Source organism: Narcine bancroftii, chromosome 1 (genome assembly GCF_036971445.1).
Source record: "Narcine bancroftii isolate sNarBan1 chromosome 1, sNarBan1.hap1, whole genome shotgun sequence".
Classification (NCBI taxonomy): Eukaryota; Metazoa; Chordata; class Chondrichthyes; order Torpediniformes; family Narcinidae; genus Narcine; species Narcine bancroftii.
In genome coordinates, this window is record NC_091469.1 from 12,426,201 (window position 1) to 12,448,443 (window position 22,243).

At 37.8% G+C, this 22,243-nt stretch overlaps 1 protein-coding gene across 1 annotated transcript in view; it reads right to left on the minus strand.

Moving 5' to 3' along the window:
• LOC138755217 (uncharacterized bromodomain-containing protein 10) overlaps positions 1-22,243 on the minus strand; it is an 88,560-nt gene that overhangs the window by 26,366 nt on the left and 39,951 nt on the right. The window contains exon 4 of the mRNA XM_069920807.1: positions 3,852-3,934. Coding sequence (XP_069776908.1) covers positions 3,852-3,934 — 83 coding nt within the window. The remainder of the gene's footprint in view (positions 1-3,851; positions 3,935-22,243) is intronic.

The following is a 22,243-nucleotide window of genomic DNA, read 5'->3' on the forward strand; positions in this document are numbered from 1 at the left end:
CATTTGTGTAAGATAATTAGATGTTTGGAGAAATAAATTGGCAAAATACTTGTAATGTAGATTAAAGGCATCAAAATATCCTGCAAATAATTCATTGATATCCATAAACTCAGCTGTCAAAATAAATGAAAATCTATCAGTATACTCATGGGTCATCTTGGAAGAGTGGATATTTTAAACAATATATTTGACTTTACAATCCAAGGCAGGTTGTAAAATTAACCTTGCACAAACTGTGCCTTTACATTTTTCTCATGTACAAATAATGATACCCGAAAAAATATTTTTTCACCAATTTTCCTTTCTCCCTTTCCCTCACACTGCTATTTACCAGTTTGTGTATTATTCAATGCATTACACTTAGATCTGCCTTCAAATGTTTTTCCAATTCCTTTGATTTAATGTCTTCCCTCTCCTTCTTGCATATGCCTCTACTTTCATTTTCCCTTTTCCATTGTTTTGACTTGTGGAACAACTTGAAAACTATTCCTAAAAGCTTGCTATACCATTGAATAAGATCATAGCTCATCTATTCATTGGCCCTAGTTCCACTTTTTGACTTGTATCTATCCATCTCAATTTTCCCAGAGTTCAAAATAGTCAGCCTTGAATGAATGATTTGGCACCCAATGCGCTCTGTGGTAGATATGCAAAACTTCCCAATTTTCTGAGAAACAAAAAAAAATCAACTCAATCTTAAATGGGCAATGCTTTCTGCTTAAACTATCCATTCGTTTTAGACTTATGAAGGGACCTACCCTAACACTGACACTGCCATGCAGTTTCACAATTTTGTGGTTCAATGAGGTCATGCTTTATTTCCCCAAAGGATTGAGTAGAGCTGGCCTATGCTCTACCTTTCCTCAAATTACCACCCCTCAAGCCAGGACACTTTATTACTTCTTCTCCAAGGAAAGGATACCTGCTCATAAGGTAACCAGAACTATGCAGGGTTTCTAGCCACAGCAAAATTTCCTTGGCAATAAAGGGCAAGACTCCATTTGCCTTCATTACTTAGTGTACCTGCTAAATATGTTTCTTATACAAGAATACCCAGATCACTCCCCAACACCATTCATTTAGTCATCTTAGTGTGTATATAAAACAGTTTTGCTATTCTTATGAAAATAAGAAACCTACTCACACAAATAAGAAACCTACTCACACAATACACCATCAGCCATACTCTTGCCTCCTCATTTAAGGTACCCATATCTTTCTTCAGACTCCGCTCTCCTTACCTTTCTCACTTTACACACATTGTATTCCACACCAATTTTCTGTCGGAATTAATATAAGGTAATACACATCCCCACGATCCCTCAAACTTTTTATCTTGCTCCTTTTCATTAGTCATTTGGAAATCTAAACACATTATATCCACTGACTTCCTTCATCCACGTTAGTAGTTAAATTCTCAAAGAGCTTTAATACAATTTCTCCTCTAAACAATCAGAATGACTAAATTCTCTGTCATAATTTTGCTAATAGAACTGCCCAGCAATTTCTCCATAGCTGAAATCAGGTTAGATAAAAGTCCAGTGGATTCCCTTCATTCCTTTTTTGAACATCCTTGCTACATTTGGTGATTTCCAATGTGGTTGAGAATTCAGAGAATTTTGGAAGCCAAAGAATGGATCCACTATCATTCCATCTTCCTCTTGGGCCACAAGCCCCAGAAGACTTGTGAGCCCTTACTTCTATTAGTTTGTTTGGACACTTTTTCACCAAAGTCATTGTTTTAAATTCTTGGTTACCTGCAATTTGTGAAATGCATTTATTGCCTTCACTGTAAAGACAAAAAAAATTATGCAACATTTTTGCCTTCCCTTGATTGCCTTATTAACTTCCTAGTTTCTATATTGGGATCAATGTTGACTTTGAAATAACTTTGCCAAATTTGAAGTACCTCTCTTTGAAAATTCATAGAAGTACAATGAGCATTAACTGATGTTTGGGGCCAATAGCTTGACTGATCATTCAGAGTTTTAAACATGAGGCACCAGGGAAGCAGACAACCGATTAATAAGAGAAGCAAACCAAAACTGCCCAGTTCAGCCACATTGACTCTTATGACCACAGTGCATCACATGCTACAGAGAGATCATGACCTAAGAAAACTGCCCAAATCATAATTTTCTATAATGCAAATTGTTTCCTCCACACCCCCCCCCCCCCACCATGGAATCCTATGTTTTAAGAAGAGTTGAACTCCGACATGATTTTTTCCCCAAATGTAATGATCCTATTGGTATGGAAGGGAATTTTGATTGCATTGTAGAGAAGCTGTTGTCAGTTTAATTAAGAAGTTGTATTGTTTTACAGAGTATTGTTCGTTGTACAAGTATCGATAGATGAGACTGCCATGTTACTTTCCAAAGCAAATAACTTATGTGGCCTCCCATTATGAACCTTTAGTCTACAGTCATTGTCCTTGCTGTACTTGTGTATATTTTGTTTATCTTTTTCATACAAATTCTGTAAGAACAAATTTTTATTTTGGATCTCAAATTTTTTTTTTGGAAGTGATCTGTGAATTCCATAGAGGTAAATTTCCTTAAGCCGAATTCCCATACACAACTTAAATTAGATATTGAACAAGTTCAAATGGGAACACAAGACAGGAATGAAAATGAAAACAATGCCCTGTTTATAATTTGAAGTGTTCAGCCAACATCTTCACATTGGCTTGTTCTGGGAATTGAAAATGTATTAACATTGCCAAATATTAAATAAACAAATATTAACATTGGAAATATGTAGTCACAAATAAAAGATACTTGTATGATTACCTTCCAATGAATTTCAAATGGATAAAAGCTTCCTTTCTCACAGTCAAGGGGATAATGGCTCATATACCTTCCAATGAGTTTCAAATAGATAAAAGCTTCCTTTCTTACAGTCAAGGGAATAATGGCTCATATTTATCGGGGACTCAATTCATTAACTACCACATATTCTACGTTTAGTGCAGAATTTTCTTTTCCCCCCACTGAGACTATTGGAAGCCGAAAGTTCAAAATGACAATTCCTCCACTAGTAAAACTCTATATCAGTGCAAAAACCACAAACCATATTTGGTGCAACAACTTGTTTTACAACAGCTGAAATCAAGAGCAAGATATCTGTTATTTTGCAGATTAAACTATCTGTATTCAGCTAGTATATGCACAACAGCCTGTATGTACCATAACTGGAAAAAACAAAGCAATAATGCAATATACTAAAACAACTCAGTAATTATGGACAAATGCCAATGACAACTCACACTGGAAACCGTCTAACTACTTTAGAGACTCCTGTATTGAACTAAATCAACTATTATAAAATTCATAAAATTAACCACAGGGGTCTGGCATCAACAACATTCTGGCGTTATTAACTACAGATTGAAATTGCTGTGTTTTATTTTAACCAGGATAAAACAGAAAATGGTGGAAATATTCAGAAGCACCAAGCATCATCTGGAGAGAGAAAATGTTAACATTTAAAATGATCATCTTGCATCACTGACCAGAAACATTCAATTCATTTTTCTCTTTGTGGATGTTGACCTCGATTAATACACACAAGTGCTGAAGAAACTTAGCAATAAGGATGAAGGGGTCCGGTCCGAAATGTTGCTTACCCTTGACTCCCTATAGATACTGTGTGATCAGCTGGATCACTCCAGCACTTGCGTGTATTGCTCTGCAATTTCCTGATATCTGCAGGCTTTCCCCCTTTAACTAACCTTGATTATTTCTAGCATTTTCTGTTTTCATTTCAGATTTACCACATCTGCACTATTTTGCTCTCCCCATCCACACCTTCAACCACACCGCACAATGTTAATTTTTCAGTAAACCCACCTGGAACTGTGGTGTTGTAGGCAATGGTGGTGGTATCAATTTCTTCTTCTTCTCCTCAGTCTTTTCTGAATCTGGTTTCTTTGCTGGGAACATTTTTGAAATAAGTGCATTTAAGTAACTAGAGTTCTGAGGAGTATTAAGCAGCAATTTTACCAAAATGTACTTCTGAAGTTAAATTAATTCTTCAATCGCGAACAGAGTTAAATCTACCAACTAAATCAACTAACAAAGACATTTTATACCAGAAACAATGTTTAATAGGGAAAAAAATGGAAGAAAACAAAATTGTAGCTTTTACTTTCAATTATCTTTTTATTAAGCTAATCTAATCCTGAAACTCAATGGAAAAATGTTGTCTTGCATAAGGCTACTCCACAGGAACTCTTACAATAATATCTCCATATTTTAGTCAAAGAGTAAACCTGATGACCATACTAATACAATTTACTGGACACCGTTCAATTTTCTCACTTTAATTACCTTGTCCTTTAATAGTCTTCACTATCTCTTCCAACACTATTGTGCGTCTTGCCAAAGTGCCAATTCTTATATTTAAACCCAAATTCTTAGCCAACAGCTTAAAGTTTAGGTCCATTGCAAGCACAACAGTTAGAGATGCAACATTGAAAGCATGACTCCTCAGATTTGGTGGTGTTCATGTTGCTACATGTAAATTGCAGATGCATTCATGATCAGGACACTTTTATTGCCATTTACTAATACAAAAAAATTTAATAAAACACCAAATTTTTCAAATTTTGCCTGTCATAAAGGCACACAAAGAGGTACCATGTTGCCCCCAATAGAGAGAGAAAAGTAAAATGGAGTCCCTTCAGAAAAACCAGGCATCCACAGATTTGCCTCTGTTAAAAGTTAAAAAATGACTAAAAAATTTTAAAAAGTGCTGTAATCTCCCAAATATATTTTCAAACAATTGAATTGGAAGACATGAATGCAAACAAAAAACATTGGCACACCAAGCAAATAACCTTGCTGATGTTTTTTTTAGTTTAAAAGCAGAGTACATACAGCATGTTACTGTCATTTTAGTAGGAGCAATTAAGTGGTACAAGGGATCAAAACTTGCCCATTTGATTTGTATCACACAGCATTAGGTACTTGTTTAGTCAGCAAGTCAAATTAGCACATATGGTAAAAAAAAACACAAGGTGTTATGGATTCTGGCAGTCAAGCATACTTGGCCCCATATGAACACGATGTGAAAATATTGATTAAAGTGCCACAGTTCTGTGCTATTCCTAACATGTTGACATAGGGTTTCATTAATGTAACTGCCATTGCATTGATAAGAAGTGACTGGCAATGTTTAGAAATTGCAGGATGTTAAGAATCAAAAACCAATGGCAGACCTCACTTCCCAGAATGCCTTGCAGCAGAGAAACCCCTCCATAAATGCTCCGTTGCTGAAGCCAGGCATACAGTCCTTTCTCTGCCACATGGAATTCTGGATGGTCAGATCTGTCATCACTTTTTCCCATGGTATTTATAAATTGTATGTGATAGTGCTACCAACTTTCCTACCCCATTTAAAAATTTCCAATTATTGCTATTTATTGCCAACAATTTTCCACTGTCCCTTATAAAGGTTTATATAGGTCAACACAACAACAACAGGGGCTGAAGGGCTCATACTGTGCTGTACATAAAGCTTAATTATGTTACAATTAGGCATGATCATTTTATTCAAATATAAGATCATAATACATTGTTCAGGATTTATGGCAGGTTCACCATCGCTCGATGCGTCATGATGTCACCGGTAGAAGGTAGAACAGTCCTAACCCCGGGGATGGCTCTTTGCAAGTGTGAAAGCATTCAGTGTCCCAGTTAGGAGTGGTCAAATTTGAAAAGCTCAACCCCCATTCCTATCCTTGGACACTGAACGGCCAATTTAGTGGGATGCAAGTGTGAAAGGGGCTAATGAAACAATGCCAGACAGAACAATTTTCACAAGACGAAGAAACAGTTGATAAAGGACCTAATTATGATCTGATTTGCAACAAAGCTGAGATTTTGTTCCACATCGTGCAGATTACTGATCTTCAAAGAATGAAAACAAATCTAAACAGGAAAAAAACTGGTAAGATTCTGGTGTTATATTTAAACACAGGAATATAACATTACTAGATACAATTTATCAGAGAAGACCTAATGGCACAATTTTGTATGCAAGAACACAGTAAATTTAATACAATTCAACCATAATTTGAGTGAATCATTCCGAAACCTGCAGCATGGCAGACATAGACCATGAATTTATACAAGCAGCTAGATAATTTGCATTATATCACTATTAGTCTTGGAAACAACAGCTCACCTCCAGCCTCTAAATTTGCTGATGCTGCTGTATTTGCTTTCTAATTGCCAATTAAATTCATTGGAGAAAGTTGGCACAACTGCTGAACAGTCTGGACACTTATTTCTCAGTGAGATTTATCATCTTGCAATGTTAATCAGCCTGCATGTTCCAGACTCATACTAAACCATTTCAATTTTTTTTTTTTAAAAGTATTCACACTTTTAAAAAAAAATCAATAAAACTCATCTCCAATTTTTGGCACCTGATTCACACCACCTCAACTTTTGAAGCTTGATGAAAAATATAATGCAGTGCTATCATTCACTGAAGGCCTAGGTACCCATTAGACTTCCTAAGTTGTTTTCACCTTGCAATGCCAACTTGTTTTTTCATTGCATGCAAACAGTAAGAGTTTAATTAAATTGACATGTCACATAACACTCTTCCCGCAAAATTTTGGTTAATGATTCTCAAGCTTATGTGAAGTCTGATAATTAAACTAAAACTAATAGTGAAATTCTCTGAGAAAGTTTACTACCAGTTAATATGCAATGGCATTGTTATAATTTTAAATGATTCCTATACCTATAGCTGAGGAAACAAAACTTAATTTTGTCATAAAATTGCAAAGAGACTTGTGGTTAGCAGATCAGGAACTTCTGGCTTAATTCAGTGGAATTTCATCTCTAAGCTAATTGGTGCATTTAGTGGCACCTTTGGTGATGGATAACACTCGAGTGGAAATAAAATACAATTCTTCTCCCATAGCAAATATTGTATTTAAAGTTGATCCTCACCAGTCAAGAACAATTTCCAGTTTTGCTCCATCAGAATATTTTCACTTTAACATTACTGGGGCTTTTTGGCAGAGTGACAAATGATGCGACTCATGAGCAACATTCAGGGGGAAAAAAATTAGTACCATTTTTGAGCAAGAAGATTCAGTGAGAAGCAGGGAAATAAGCAGTGGTATGATAAATCAATTCTCCAGTAAAACTATCAAGTTACATAATTTACAAGAACTAATCTTCATGAAGATCATCAGTAGATGAGTCTTTGTGGAGATCCACCAACATCTGCACAACCACTGGGATCCAGTATAATGCCCAAACGTGTGCCCAGCAGGGTTCATAGAAAGTAAAGGGCAATCAACATTTTGGCTTCATCTGCAAACTTTCTTGCTTAACCACAGGTCACTTCGATATGAACATTGCAATCAGTTCCCAAGATATACACCTGGTCTCTTTCATGTACACTTTAACCAAGGAATGCTCACATATTTGTTGGTCATTCAGTTCTCCCTCAGAATAATAACTGCTACTTCGAAACTGCCAAACAACTATTCTACCTTGCTTGCCTTCTCGCAGCTTGACAATTCTAAAATTTAAATAGGCAAATAGCAGGTCATGCTTTAAAACACTGAAATCAATTATTTAATAGGGAAATTTAAACAATACTGTCACTCCATGCTGGTCACCTGAATGCCAACATCGCAAAAACATTGCATTGCTATGGAAAACTGATATTTCTAAATTATATGTATCCAATTCAAACAGGTTCATCATGGAAGATAAAATAATTTACCCCTTTTACACAGATGATTAAAGCTGGATATAATCCACTTTTCGAACACTTCACCTAGCTGCGTGAACCCATCAAAGGCGAAATGGGGGGGGGGGGGGGGGGATCTGAACTTACCAGGCTTTAATTTGCCAGGATAGGTAGTGTCAGAGGTGAAATGTTACGAAGCGAAGCCAGTCTAAAAGGGCGAGCCATGTTGCTGGCATGAAAGGGAATATGTGTGCGAAGCAAATGCTGTTTTGGACAGCATATGCTGGTAATCTGAATACTGGTTAAGTCTATTTTCAATGCAGCGATACAACGTATATCTGAAAAGGTATTTTATTACTCTGGCTACGGTGGACGCAACATAAATTGACCAACTCTACCCACCCTACACCATAGCACAGCAATAAGGTCATTTGAGAGCTCCCAATATAACCTGAACTCTAGCGGATCACAGAGACTCGAAGCTGACATCTTTTTCCCTTCTGGTTCTTTTTACTGATTCACAACTCTGGCAAGTTTTTATAAACATATTCTGTACTTATAAATAGGTGGCTTCTATTATATAGATGTAATTCCAGTTTTTAAAATCGTATTGTTTTTGTTCGGCGCACTGAAGGACGTAAGCTGAAATTTAAAATAAGACTAAGTTGATGGTGTGTAGATGGGAACAAAACATGGTTTAGCAATGCATATTACTTAGCTTCCATGATCAGAAGTATCTGTGCTAGAGAATGTAATTCTACTTCCGAACCTTTCCTTCTCTTTAAGATTGCAATTGTGACTTAAACTGCACTTATCCACTTCAGGTCTGGGATTTCCACGAGCATCAACACTCAAGTGCCCCTTTGCAAGGTGAACACCGATAATTAATATCCGACTATACATTTTGGAGGAAACCAGAACACCTAGAGAAAGCAAATGCAGGTATTGGGTAGAACATACAAACTCCTTTCAAATGGCACAAGATTTGAACCTGGGTGGCTGTTGTTCTCGTACCATAGAGTAATTGCCACACTATTGCTGTCCTAACCACACAAATATTTATTTTATTTTTACTTCCTATACAGTATACCTCTAAAGCAGTGGTTTTCAAATTGCCTCCTACCTCATATTCCACCTTAAGCAATCCCTATGCCATAAGTGCTCTGTGATTAGTAAGGGATTGGTTAAGGTGGTATGTGAATGGAAAGAAAAAGGTTTGAAAACAACTGTTTTAATTGTACCTAATTGACTCGTTATGTGCAAGGTTTCATAACTCCGAAGGAAATGGGCCAATGACATTTTTCTCAAGCAAAATATTTCAGTAACAATTGGGTCTAGAGCAGTGATTCTCAACCTTCCCACTCACATACCACCCTAAGCTAATCACACTGCACCTGTGGCATAGTGATTGCTTAAGGTAGAATGTAAGTTTAGGTGGACAGTTTGAAAACCACTGCTCTAAAGAAACACTGAGAATCACAGAAGGCAGTAACCTTTTACACAAAGATTAGGAGTGTTTAAATTAGACAAAAAAAAGGACCAACACAGGACTAATACTGTACTGGACATTAATCAGGATCTATAATCATTTCAGTTTATAGGACAACATCAATAAACTCATACCAATGGTTTCATCAAGCCCAAGTGGTAAATTAACTAAGTCACAATTTTTACAGAGAGTTGGATTGCAAGAATTCCAAAAGGAAGTTGCAAAAGGTGCAATAATATTAGAAGAGAAACAAAATAATAAGGATGTCAGTGACTGGTAATTATCAGAGAGATATTTTAAATCATATTTTATCAAGGAGATAGGAGGGGGGTGAAATGCCTCAAATGCATTTTGCATGTTCACTCTGTGACAGAGTATTTAGAGCTTGCACATACACATTTTAAAACAGAATATTTGGAGTGCTTTTTGCAAGAAAGCAACAAAGTTGCAGAATACAGTTTGTCTGGGAGAGCATGTGATCTTTGCAGGCAGAGGAGAAGAGTTTTGCTCTCAGAGAAGAAGGGTGTGAAACAGAGATAAAGGAGACAGAAATCAATTCAAGAAGGACAAGCTGGCAAACTTTGGAAGGCTGCCTGGTCGAAGGAGAAGACCGGTGGTGTGAAAGGTGACTTGAAAAAAAGATCATCTGGAGAACCCTAAAGACTGATTGAGAAGGAATCAGTTGTGGATGTCCTGGAAAATGAATCTCTCTCTGAAAACCAGCAAGAACCCTCCTGAGTGGTAACAATTTGCCTGTTAAGCACCAAAGACTGGTGAACTTTGTTAATACTAACTTCTGTGCACAGTACAAGAATTGCCTGCAACCAGAGAGACTGTGATACAAAGAACTTTTCTAATCTTAAATATACATTACACACACCTGCGCTTAGTATTAGAGGGGGGATTAAGTAGTTAGGTAGGTTAAGTAATAAGTTAAAGTTCAATTCTGTTTTCTTGTTCAATTATAATTAAAAACTACTTTTGTTTAAATAATCCTGTGTTGTGGTGCATATCTATTGCTGCTGGGCTTGGGGGTCCTCTGGACTCCGTAACAGCTCACTCAGCATTATGAATAGACACTGCAGATTTATGCGCAGTGCTGTCTGAATCCACGTCTGCAAAGAGACCACACTGCTTCTGGACAAGCTGCCTCTCAGTTGAATTATGAAGTTTGGTTGAATGTCACGGCACATTAAGGGAAAGCATCATCTTCATGGGAATCGAGAAAGACAAAAGCATGAGCAGCCAAATAAAATTGTTGGTCATGACGTTTCATTTTGGAAATGCAGAATTGGGCCCATTTCAGTGGGTGTACAGAACAGCAAAACAATGGATCAGAAAACTCCATAGAGCTCATAATTTTAAGGGTTGAGTTAAAAGGCTATAGTTATTAATTTACATAGAGCTGCAATCTCACAGTGACCCAGGTCAATACTACCATTCAGTGCACAAAGAACTGAATATTAATATTTTCTCTGCATTTGCAAGCCCCTGCAGTCCTCCAGTTTCATCCCATGTCTTTGTTCTGGTTAGAAGATAAATTGGACATGACAACGTGTATGTGCATGGGTTAGGGTTTTGGGGAGTGCGATAGGTTTTGGTGAAATAGCCCAGTTTGTTGAACATAACAGACACCTATATTGTTTTTAAACAGTGAGTGCTCTGAGCAAAGGAAACATAGTATGTCTGAACAGAGCAGACCCATGCCAGTGCACCATGAGATTCTAAAATCTCTCACACCACCCACCAATGATCGATTGTAATGCTGTGAGTTTTAGATCTTAATTAATGTAGCAGAGAGATCAATTTTATTTGGCTTCCAGTTTGGCACATACATTATTGTTCGAGAGGCCTGTTCGTGTACTGTATTATTCAAGGCTCTAAGTTCACAGTCCCACAGATGCAATCCCCATGATTCTACCACTTACTGGCTTGGTACACAGCCGAACCAAAGTTGTTCACTGGGAAAATATACAATCTATGTAAAGAAAGAGCGATTATGTCTGGATTGAACCCAGATCATGGAAGCTGAGAGGCAGCGGTTTTATCTGAGTGCCACCTCTGTTTTACACCTCTATTTTACGCTGATGGTGCTGTGCTACATGTCCAGCCTCAGAAAGCTGGCTTGCTGTATAAAAGGACTCACTGACCCACCTTTTCTCCTGTTCTGTGTGAACAAGCAAGCTGGCTTCTAGTCGGGTTGTGTATATGTCAATTACGCGGCTTTTCAGTGTTAAAAAAAGGCTATTGTAACAGATAGCATGATGTAATTTACAACAAATGCAAAAAGGTTGAGGGCAGTTTTTCCACCCAAAAAGAGGCAAGGATCTAGAATTCACTGCATAAAAAAGGAAGAGCAAAGACTCCAAAGTATCCCCAAAAGAGACTTTTGGGTCATAATCATAAGCTTAAGAGTGTGATCTGAAAGATCTGCTTTTATGATAATCATGGATATAATAGTCAGAAATAAATAATTCCATTCTACCCTGTCAACAGCTTTCTCTGCATCAAAAGCAACTGCCACTGTTGGAGTCTTCTTTCCTTGTACTGCATGGATTAAGTTAATGAACAGAGATATTGTCCATTGTTTGTCTTTTCTTAATAAATCCAGTTTCGTCAAGTTTTACTATTTTTGGTACTCAGACAGCCAATCTGTTTGCTCATAGTTTTGCTATTATCTGATTCCACCCGCATTGAATTCGCCCATCGTTATTGAATGAAGATCTACCGGGACCAATGCCTGAAGAGGGCGCACAAAATCAGTGAACCGGTGCGGACTCGAAAGGCCAACATGGCCTGTTTCTGCTCCGTAAATGGTTATATGTGCTGTAATTTTCTTTTCAAATATTTTTATTGTTTAATATCCAATTTTCTATGACTCCAAACTCGGTGAATAAATACTTAGCTGAAAGGCAGTCCAAGCTGTTGCACACTATATGAGTATTCAAATACAGCCTTGGACGTCATGAATAAACCTACATCTTGGGAACATCCACAAGCTCAACTGTAATTTGGTAATAGGCTTGCACACAAGGTCAATTTTCTTAAACACCCATTAGCAGTGAAGGTTCGTTGAGAAATCCTGCAAATTTTGGGTGCCGTATTAGTTGGGGATGGTGGCATTATTTTGTGCACAGTAATCTACACATGGCTGGCAATCTCATGGAGTCTTTTTTAGGACCATATGTAGCGGCGATGCCCAGCAGCTGTCAGATCAACAGACTGTCCCCAGCTCCTACATGTGATCTAACTCAGTCTTCACGATATTAATTCAATCTGGGGTAGCCTTCAAGCATGCGCTGCAACAGGAGGATCACAGGTTTGGATGTGGTGGGCTAATGCATGTTTGATATCACTGTGCTGATATGAAGGGGATACCAGGTGAAGAAACAGCTTGAATAACCACTGAACTGGGTTGGAGACTAGTCAGGTGAGTGGCAATCCTGGTGGGGCTTTAACCTGACATTAACATTTCCCCGAACGTCACCACCGATGAGTCACTAACAGCGACTAGCTCTGCACAAGGTCCATGTAAGTGGGTGGCCACAACAAACTCACAATTGCCTCTCTTGTGCTCATGTAACATTACAAGCAACATCTGTGATGCTATAGGCCCACATAATAAACACAATATTAAATACATGCATGGGCAAGAGTTGTGAACACAGAGGGCTTCAAGCAATGTGCATCAATAAGTCAAGGCAGATCCAGGTTTGATCCCTGGTGTGTGCCAAGTTCACCATGAGGCAGTCCAAATACATATCAATCACCCTCAACAGAGAGGAAAGAGGTCACTTAAAGTCTCGTTTATCTATTATTCTGTGGTCCAAAAATTAGCAGATAGAGTGAAAGATTTACTTTCAGATGCAGCATCTAACTCACTGTTTGAAAACCCAGTGGCTTTTCCATAACAATAGGCCAATGCAATTATCTACAAAAAACAATTGCAAAAAAGCAATGAACTTCAAAGTAGGAACGAATTGAGCAGCTACATTTCATTGAAAGAAGATAAATCTTCATTTATCACAACTGATCCTCTAGTTCATCTATCACTTTCCACTGAAAACAATACAAAGATCATTTTTGAATCGTAAGGTTAAGATTTAACTTGTTTGCATGTTTTTTTTTTTAAAAACCCTATGACCAGCATTTGCTTTCACATGCCTGAGAAATAGGTTTTAAATCTGTTACAGGGACAAAGACTGCATATTCTGCTAATGCAAAACAAGAGCTCAACTGAAGGGAAATTTTCTAATTTACCAAGTGTCACAGTTAGTATTAAGTTTCAGACCTGCCATGCAAATTCAAAGTTTAAATGAAGCTTTAAAAAACTATTTATTGCCCAGTGGGAACACTCAAAAGTATCACGTTATACATTACAATATGTATTCTCTGATACCCTCAATATACACCCCTCATATTTTGGGACATTTGTTAATGCAAAAATTTGTTCACAGCCAGGCCTCAAATATACACAAATACACTGTATGCTTCCCAACAAACTCAAATAATACACATTGTAAATGTTTACAAAATGGAAAATTGCATACTATGAACAACCATTGTACCAAGTATCTATACAATTTAAAATACTGGACACAAAATTTAATTACAATGGGAAGATTTTAAAAAATACCTTGTATGTAATGGAACACTTTACTTATGGTTCTCTCTGCAAATGATTGTCAGCACCACTGGATTGGAAGGGTTTCTTTGCCAACATGCTAAGTGATTTCTATTACACAATAACTTGTAGTTTAGAGTGGAGTGGCATGGTGGGTGGAGATGGTCAATAATTAACTCCCATTTAAAGTGAAATAATTTACTTATTACTTTAGATAATAGAATAAATTGTATTAAAATGAATGTTTTCCCTAGAATTCAATATCTTTTCAAATCAATCCCAATTCCAGTACCTTCAATTTTTCTTTAAGGATTTAAATACAGCGGTTAGGAAATTTTTATAGAAAGACAAAATGCCAAGGGTTTCTTTGGAAAAAGACTTGGAAGCATGAATTGGGGGGGGGGGTTACGTCTTCCTCATTTTAAGAACCTTTATAAAGCAGCTCAATTGAGATTTATAAATGTACTGTTTAGATTAGATATTATATCTTAGGTTTTTATAGAATTTAATGTGATAGAGCACACATGTCAAACTCTTGCCCATGGGCCAAATTTGGCCCGCGATATAATTATATTTGGCCTGCAAGATCATATTAAATATATATTAGAGTTGGCCCGCTGGCCGCCGCGCCAGTATAGCACATGCACAGCAGCAAGCACTACCTTAGTAGTTTTTAGCACTTCCACAGCAGGCACAGTAGTCACCGATATAGTTAACGGGAACGTTAATTAGATATTCACAGCGGCGCCGATACAACGGGCCCGCCGCCTAGCTACAACGGACCCGCCGCCTAGCTACAACGGACCCGCTGCCTAGCTCCATGTGGCTGGACGTGGTGGGTCACCTCCGCATCTCCTTGAGCTTCATCTGTGGACGGGTGCTGCTGGGCATCGGACTTTCCGCTGGGGTGGAGGTCACGGACGAGTTCCACCGCTCTCATGGTATTCCCGGTGAGATGGCGAGACCAGCGGGGACTCCTTGGGTTGTTGGCGGCGGTTGCGGCAGGCGGAGGCAGGGGCGGAGGAGGGAGAGAGGGCGGGGGGGGGGATGCCGCTCGGGTTTGCTGGTTGGGCCGGGGAGGGCTCCCTGCAGACCTCCGCTCCCTGGCATGCTTCTCGGCAACGTGCGATCCTTGGCTTAAAGGCTAGAGAGAAATATTATTTATTGAATATTTTATTTCTTATTTGTTAATGCTTCTTATGGAAAGAGTTTAACCAAAACTATTATTAAACATTTATTTTAATAAGAAAAAGTTTAACATTACATATTGTTACTTGGAAGTAGGGTATCACCTATTTTGAAGCATTTCATAGAGATGTGAAATAATATTGATAATGAAATTGGTATGAGAAGAGAAGGCCTCAATGTCAAAATAGGCTTATTCTTTTTTCAATTGATAACCAATTTTTGATGATTTGGAGACGGAAGGGTATTAAGAAGATTGAAGATTGTTTTAAGGATGGGAAATTTATAACATTTTAACAAATGTACCTAACAATATTTTATTTCGTTTTTATCAGGTTAAAGCTTTTTTTTTACCTGGCAAAATAGGTCCTATTTTGACATTACCTAATCAAAGTGAATTAGAATTATTGATTTGTAATACTACTGTAAATAAATTTATTTCAGTAATGTTTAATTTACTTCAAACCAAATCCCCAAAAATTGGGGTGCATAAATCAAGATTAAGATGGAAAATAGATTTACACACACAAATAAATGAAAAGGACTGAATGGAGTTATGTAATAACCATACAAATAAAATTATAAATGTAAGATATAGGTTCGTCCAATATAATTTTTTTGCATCAATTATATCTGCTCCACAAAAATTAAATAAGATTATATCCTGCCATATCAGATTTATGCTTTAGGTGTAGATATGAGATTGGAACTTTTTTGCATTCAACTTGGCAATGTTCTAAAGGTGACATTTTTTGGTAAGAGGTAGGTAATTTTTGGAACAAATCACAAGAGTCAAATTCCTACAGGATCTGATGTTATTTTTATTGAGTAGTATTACAGCCATAGGTCAAAATTAAAATTAAATATCTATCAAATTGAATTTGCGATAATTCTTTAGCAGTTTCTTGGAAATGTATTTGTCTCATGGAAGTCAGAAATAGATTTAGGTATGGAAAGATGGCATGCAGAACTTTGCAGTTGTATATTATTAGAGAAAATTACTTATAATCTGCTAAATAAATATCACGTTTTTTTGGAAAACATGGCACCCATATTTACAAAATTTTGGTTTGCATGTTTAATAGGCTCTCTGAAGACCTCACTTTTTGGTAACGCCCAGTAGATTTATAGTATAAATGCTTTATTTTCTTGGCATTCCCCGGTTTTTCTTTTTTTTTAAGGGGTTGGGGGAAGGGAGATGGGAGGGTGGGATAATGTATACCACATGAATAATTTTTTGAAATAATTTCTGGAATTAAATGTAATTTAATTATTACTGTGGTTAAATTTATAAATAAGATATATTTTTTTAAAAATCAACCCCCACCCCTTCCCTTCCTTCCTCAGATGGCACCTTTCTCAGCCCTCTGCCCTGTCTGCATCATCCCTGCTCCTTTTATTTCTTCTTCCTCCCTGATTTCACCCATCATCTGCCAGCCTGTGATCCTCCTCCTCCTCCTCCCCACACTTTTATTTGGTTATCTATCTGGTTTTGGTAATTCTAATAATGTTTTCAGCCAGAAACCTTGACCATCTATTGGTTTTCATGGATGCTGCCTGACTAGCTGAATTTCTCCATCATTTTCTGATCGCTAATCAGTGCTCTGAACATGAGATGACCAAAATAAAGTAGAATAAAAAAAATGCGATCAAGAATCATGTGTGCAAATGCAAGTAATGCTGGCAAATGAATGGCACAGTTAATGCAATGCTATTACAAGTGCCTGCAACCTCGGTTCGAATCTGGCGTTGTCTGTTAAGAGTTTGTACATTCTCCAAGTGTCTGCATGGGTTTTCCTCGGGTGCACCAGTTTCCTCCCATCCTTCAAAACTTACGGAGCTATAAGTTAATTTGGGTGTAATTGGCCATCACGGGTGTAAATGGCTGGAATTGGCTTCTACCATACTGTGAATAAAATTTAATGTCTCTCAATTACAAGATTCCCTAATTCTAGGGACTTTTATGCTGGCATAAATCCAGGAATGATTCTCAACTACAGAGAATTCAAACTTTTGAAAGTGAAAGAAAATATATTCAGATACAGTAAAAAAATCCTTGGTACCCTGGCAACTGGCAAAAAGCAAAAAAGGGAAATAAATAAGTTAAAAATTAAATTGAAAAGAATAAATAAAAAATATATATAAAAGTTTAAATTTGTAAATGTTCTCCGAAGCAACACACAACCCCTTGGTGAAGATGGGAGCAAACATTTCAGCCAGAGGAGTGCCCCAGTCATGCCCTGCCTACGGCGGCTGTTTGAATTATTACAAGTTCCTATTATCACTGCAAGAAATAGTATAGACAGGAGTAACTGAATGGTCACAGTTAACATTTAACATTTCATACAAGCCACAGCCCAGCAATAATTCAATACATTGGAACAACTAAGGTAAGGTTTGTCACAGTCTGTTTCAGATTCAATACATTTGCAAAGATTGTGATTTTGCAAAGGGAAAATCATTCTGGCTGCTGAAAAGAAAATAGCTTTTGAAAGTAGCTCGTGGCCAGCCACTTTTATGAAATTCAGAGCAAAGCATGCTCTGTGAATGACTGGGGCTTTTCAGTGCATTGACCTGTGGCTGGAGGGTCTTTTTTAGGAAGCAAAGTGCTTGATCTTGATTGTGACCAACAGTGGAGGTCACTTGGAGAGACTGCTTAATTTTAAGTGTGACTAACAGTGAAGTTACTTGGAGAGACCGGTGCCAGGGTCTTGGAAACTTTGTGGAGACTGCTCAGTTTGAGTCTTGCTTACGAAAGGACCAGGAGTGTTGTGACCATAGCTTGTGTGGATGCACATTTCTCCAAAAGCAACACAAGAAGGATTCGTGAGTCTGTAGCAGCTACAACTCCAGTCTTCACATCAGTTCAACATTAATTCTGGGCATCAAATTTCAAAGGCCTACGCTTCAACATGGAATTGAAAAGAGTGACCTTTGAATTAACTCCCTAGATTTTGGCCTAGACTGTAATGGTTTGGGTATCAGTCACACACACACACACACACACACACACACACACACACACACACACACACACACACACACACACACACACACACACACACACACACACACACACACACACACACACACCTGTGCATAGCTGGGGATATATTTAATGTTAAGGATAAAAGTTAAGAACATAGTTTAAGAGTTAGAAATAAAATTAGTTTTTTTTAAATTAAACACTGTCTGCTTCATTGTCTATTGCTGCTTGTTAAACACATTTCATAACAAAACTGGGGGTTCGTCTTGTGGGATTTTTCCACAATTGGAGCTAAATTGAAGCTACACCAAACTGGAAAGATTATACTGTATGTGCTACAGAACTCAGCACAGAATTTAGAGCTTTGTAATCGATAAAATTTCAATTGGGCGGTTAAATTCTTTTTTGCAAGTTAATTCAGATGTTTGGGTGTGTGTGTAAAAGCAGCAATTGATATTGAACGATTTTTGGAGTCACCATCTCCTGCAGAGTTGCAGAAGGCAAGAAAGGATGATTTGGTGAATATTGCTAGACAGTTGGGATTTGCTGAAGTAAAATTATCCTGGAGAAAGGAAGAGATAAAGGAAATTATAGTAAGGATATATGTAGAAAAGGCGGAGTTAGAGAAATTTCCTGAGAGTAAATCCATTAAGCAGCAGCTGATGCTGTAAAGGATTGAGTTTTTAAAAAAATATGGAGTTAGACCAGTGGTTCTCAACCTTTTCTGCCCTAGGCCCTCACTTTAATTTTTGTAAAAAAACATACGCCCTACCATTAGTGGGAAAAAGTATTATATTCAAAATAAGTTTTCATTAAATAATTTACTGCAAGTGTATTTCAATGCAATTAAACTGGGGAATACACTGGAACAGATATTTCATATTCAACTACTACTTCAATATGACAACCATCTGAAACACACATTCAACAATAGTCGTCACTTCAGTGCGAACCATGCCCCTGTCGCTGGCTGCAGATTTTTTTAATTTGAGAGTCAAATTTTGTTAGTTTCAACCTTAAATCTCTACGTTTTGTAATTTCCAGTTGGTTTCTTGTAACAGAGCACTAACGGCAATGAAGTCACATTCTATTAAATAAGATGATTGAAAATGTATCAATAGTTCCCTTGTTTAAAGTAGTCTAGTTTGGGTATTTCTTTTCGATCTTGTTAAGACAGCCACTTCATGGTTCCTTTCACTTTGAACAGAGTTTTCACAGATTCATCATGTTGCAACTCAGATAACTCCTCTTGGTATTGCACTGGAACTTCAGATAAGTCCAACAGCAATGGCTGAGTTAACCAAGAGGGAAAACTCACTGTCTTTAAAATCACAAAATCTATCAGTGAAGTTGGTAACCAACATTTTCAAATGGTCACAATGACGTTTGTAGCACCATTAATTACCTCACACTTATTCAACCAATAGAATTGACTAAAATTTCTTGCAGAAATATTCCTTTGGCATAACTCTAAAAGTGCCATGAATCCAAATATTTTTGTTTTGCATCAACAAGTGTCTCATTTGCTCCTTGTTCAATGTACTTAGTTTCTCAAAAATGTCCGTCAAGTAACTCACATAAGTTTTGCCATCTATTGTTAGTAATTCAGGTTTGTCCTTCAAAAAACTTGCTGAGGAGATCAAACAGTTCCATAAACCTTTTGAAGCAGTTTTCCTTTGACAACCATTATACCTCAGTGTGAAGCAATAATTTCACATGTTCTGCATTTTTAATTGACACAAAACTGCTTAAACAGACGTTTGGCATTAGCTTTGATGGCGCTGATACACTTGATCACTGAATCTCATGTAGAACGGGAAACTTCTTTGGCAACTAAGTTTTCTCAATGGATAACAATGCACAATCAACATGTTTGGATTTTCATCCTTCATTAATTTTAAACATCATGATTTTTTTACCCATCATAGCAGGTGCACCGTCTGCAGCACAAGATGCAATGTTTCCTTTCAGTATTTCATTTTCATCCAAATAATTTTGAGCTTGCTGTAGATATCAACTGCAATAGTGGTTGTTCCCAATGATTCACAAAACATCTCTTCTTGAAACTCTTCCTGGTCAATACATCTCATGTATGCCAATAACAGAACTTCATGGTCCTGTACGGTAAATTCATCCAGTTGTTTCGAGAACTTTCGTGATTTAAACTTCTCAATAAACTGTTTTTCAACATCTTGACCTGTGTCATCTATTCAGAGGCAGTTAGTACTATTACTCAATGGCATTGCTTGGACATCTTTGTCATCCTTTTGCAGAACTGTTTCGAGAAACAATGAGATTGAGGGTTTAATCAGTTCCTCCCCAATCGTATAATTCTTCCCATGTTTTGCTATCAGCAAAGAAATTTCATCAAGGTTATGATTCAGGGCTATAGTTTGCGCATTGAATAATGAAGTGATTTTTGATTTACTTTCAAACTTCTCTTTCAGTGATTTAAAATATTCCAATTTCAAATTGACATGGATAGGATGTTTTACCCTGCAATGAGGGTAAAGACAGCCTGCTTTCATTGATTCATTTGTCAGGTCTGTTGGCATAATAGGCAAAAATGTGCACATTCATCATGTACAGCAGGTATAAACCCAAACTTTGAGAACTCCACTGAATACTGATGAACCTTTTGCTTGCTTGGTCTGCTCATTTTGAATATACAACAGAGCGAGCTCCCTGAAACAGATTAATCAATATCTTATGTCTTAGAAATTAAAAATTTAATAAAAGTAATGATTGAATCAAAGGAAGAATACTGAGCCTAAAAAAAAACACTAGCGTGGTTTCTGACCTTTTTTTCTCATAGACTGCATCAAAACTGCGCTAGCCTCATGCTTTACTTTCTGGAGTCCATATTTTTTTCCCTGATTTTGGCACCCTGCCCCACCAATAAGCAAGTTCACAAATATACATATGGTGTCACTCACCTACCGAAATGAAAAAGTAAAGGGGTATGGGCAGAGACATGATTGTTGAAATAATTTGGAATCCTCATTGGCAATGAGGCAATTTGGAATGGATGATAATAAGCCGGTCAGAAAAAACAATTATAGCGTTAACCAAGGATAACATGTTATGAAAATAAATAGAATAAAGTGATTTTACTTGGAAGTTACCACAATTGTGTTGTAATGAGTGTTGCCAAGTCACATCTTTCACACCATCATAATGAGTTTATTTTTTCAAACCAATTTTTAAATTATTTCCCAAAATATTCCTATGCCCCACTAAAATATCTTTAAGACCCATGCCCAACCAAAATATTCATATGTCCCACCTTGAGAATCTATAAGTTAAAGGTTCTGTGGCTTAGCTTCGCGGACGAAGATTTATGGAGGGGGTAAATGTCCACGTCAGCTGCAGGCTCGTTTGTGGCTGACAAGTCCGATGCGGGACAGGCAGACACGGTTGCAGCGGAAAATTGGTTGGTTGGGGTTGGGTGTTGGGTTTTTCCTCCTTTGTCTTTTGTCAGTGAGGTGGGCTCTGCGGTCTTCTTCAAAGGAGGTTGCTGCCTGCCGAACTGTGAGGCGCCAAGATGCACGGTTTGAGGCGATATCAGCCCACTGGCGGTGGTCAATGTGGCAGGCACCAAGAGATTTCTTTAGGCAGTCCTTGTACCTTTTCTTTGGTGCACCTCTGTCACGGTGGCCAGTGGAGAGCTCGCCATATAACACGATCTTGGGAAGGCGATGGTCCTCCATTCTGGAGACGTGACCCACCCAGCGCAGCTGGATCTTCAGCATCGTGGACTCGATGCTGTCGACCTCTGCCATCTCGAGTACTTCGACGTTAGGGATGAAAGCGCTCCAATGAATGTTGAGGATGGAGCGGAGACAACGCTGGTGGAAGCGTTCTAGGAGCCGTAGGTGATGCCGGTAGAGGACCCATGATTCGGAGCCGAATAGGAGTGTGGGTATGACAACGGCTCTGTATACGCTTATCTTTGTGAGGTTTTTCAGTTGGTTGTTTTTCCAGACTCTTTTGTGTAGTCTTCCAAAGGCGCTATTTTCCTTGGCGAGTCTGTTGTCTATCTCGTTGTCGATCCTTGCATCTGATGAAATGGTGCAGCCAAGATAGGTAAACTGGTTGACCGTTTTGAGTTTTGTGTGCCCGATGGAGATGTGGGGGGGCTGGTAGTCATGGTGGGGAGCTGGCTGATGGAGGACCTCAGTTTTCTTCAGGCTGACTTCCAGGCCAAACATTTTGGCAGTTTCCGCAAAACAGGATG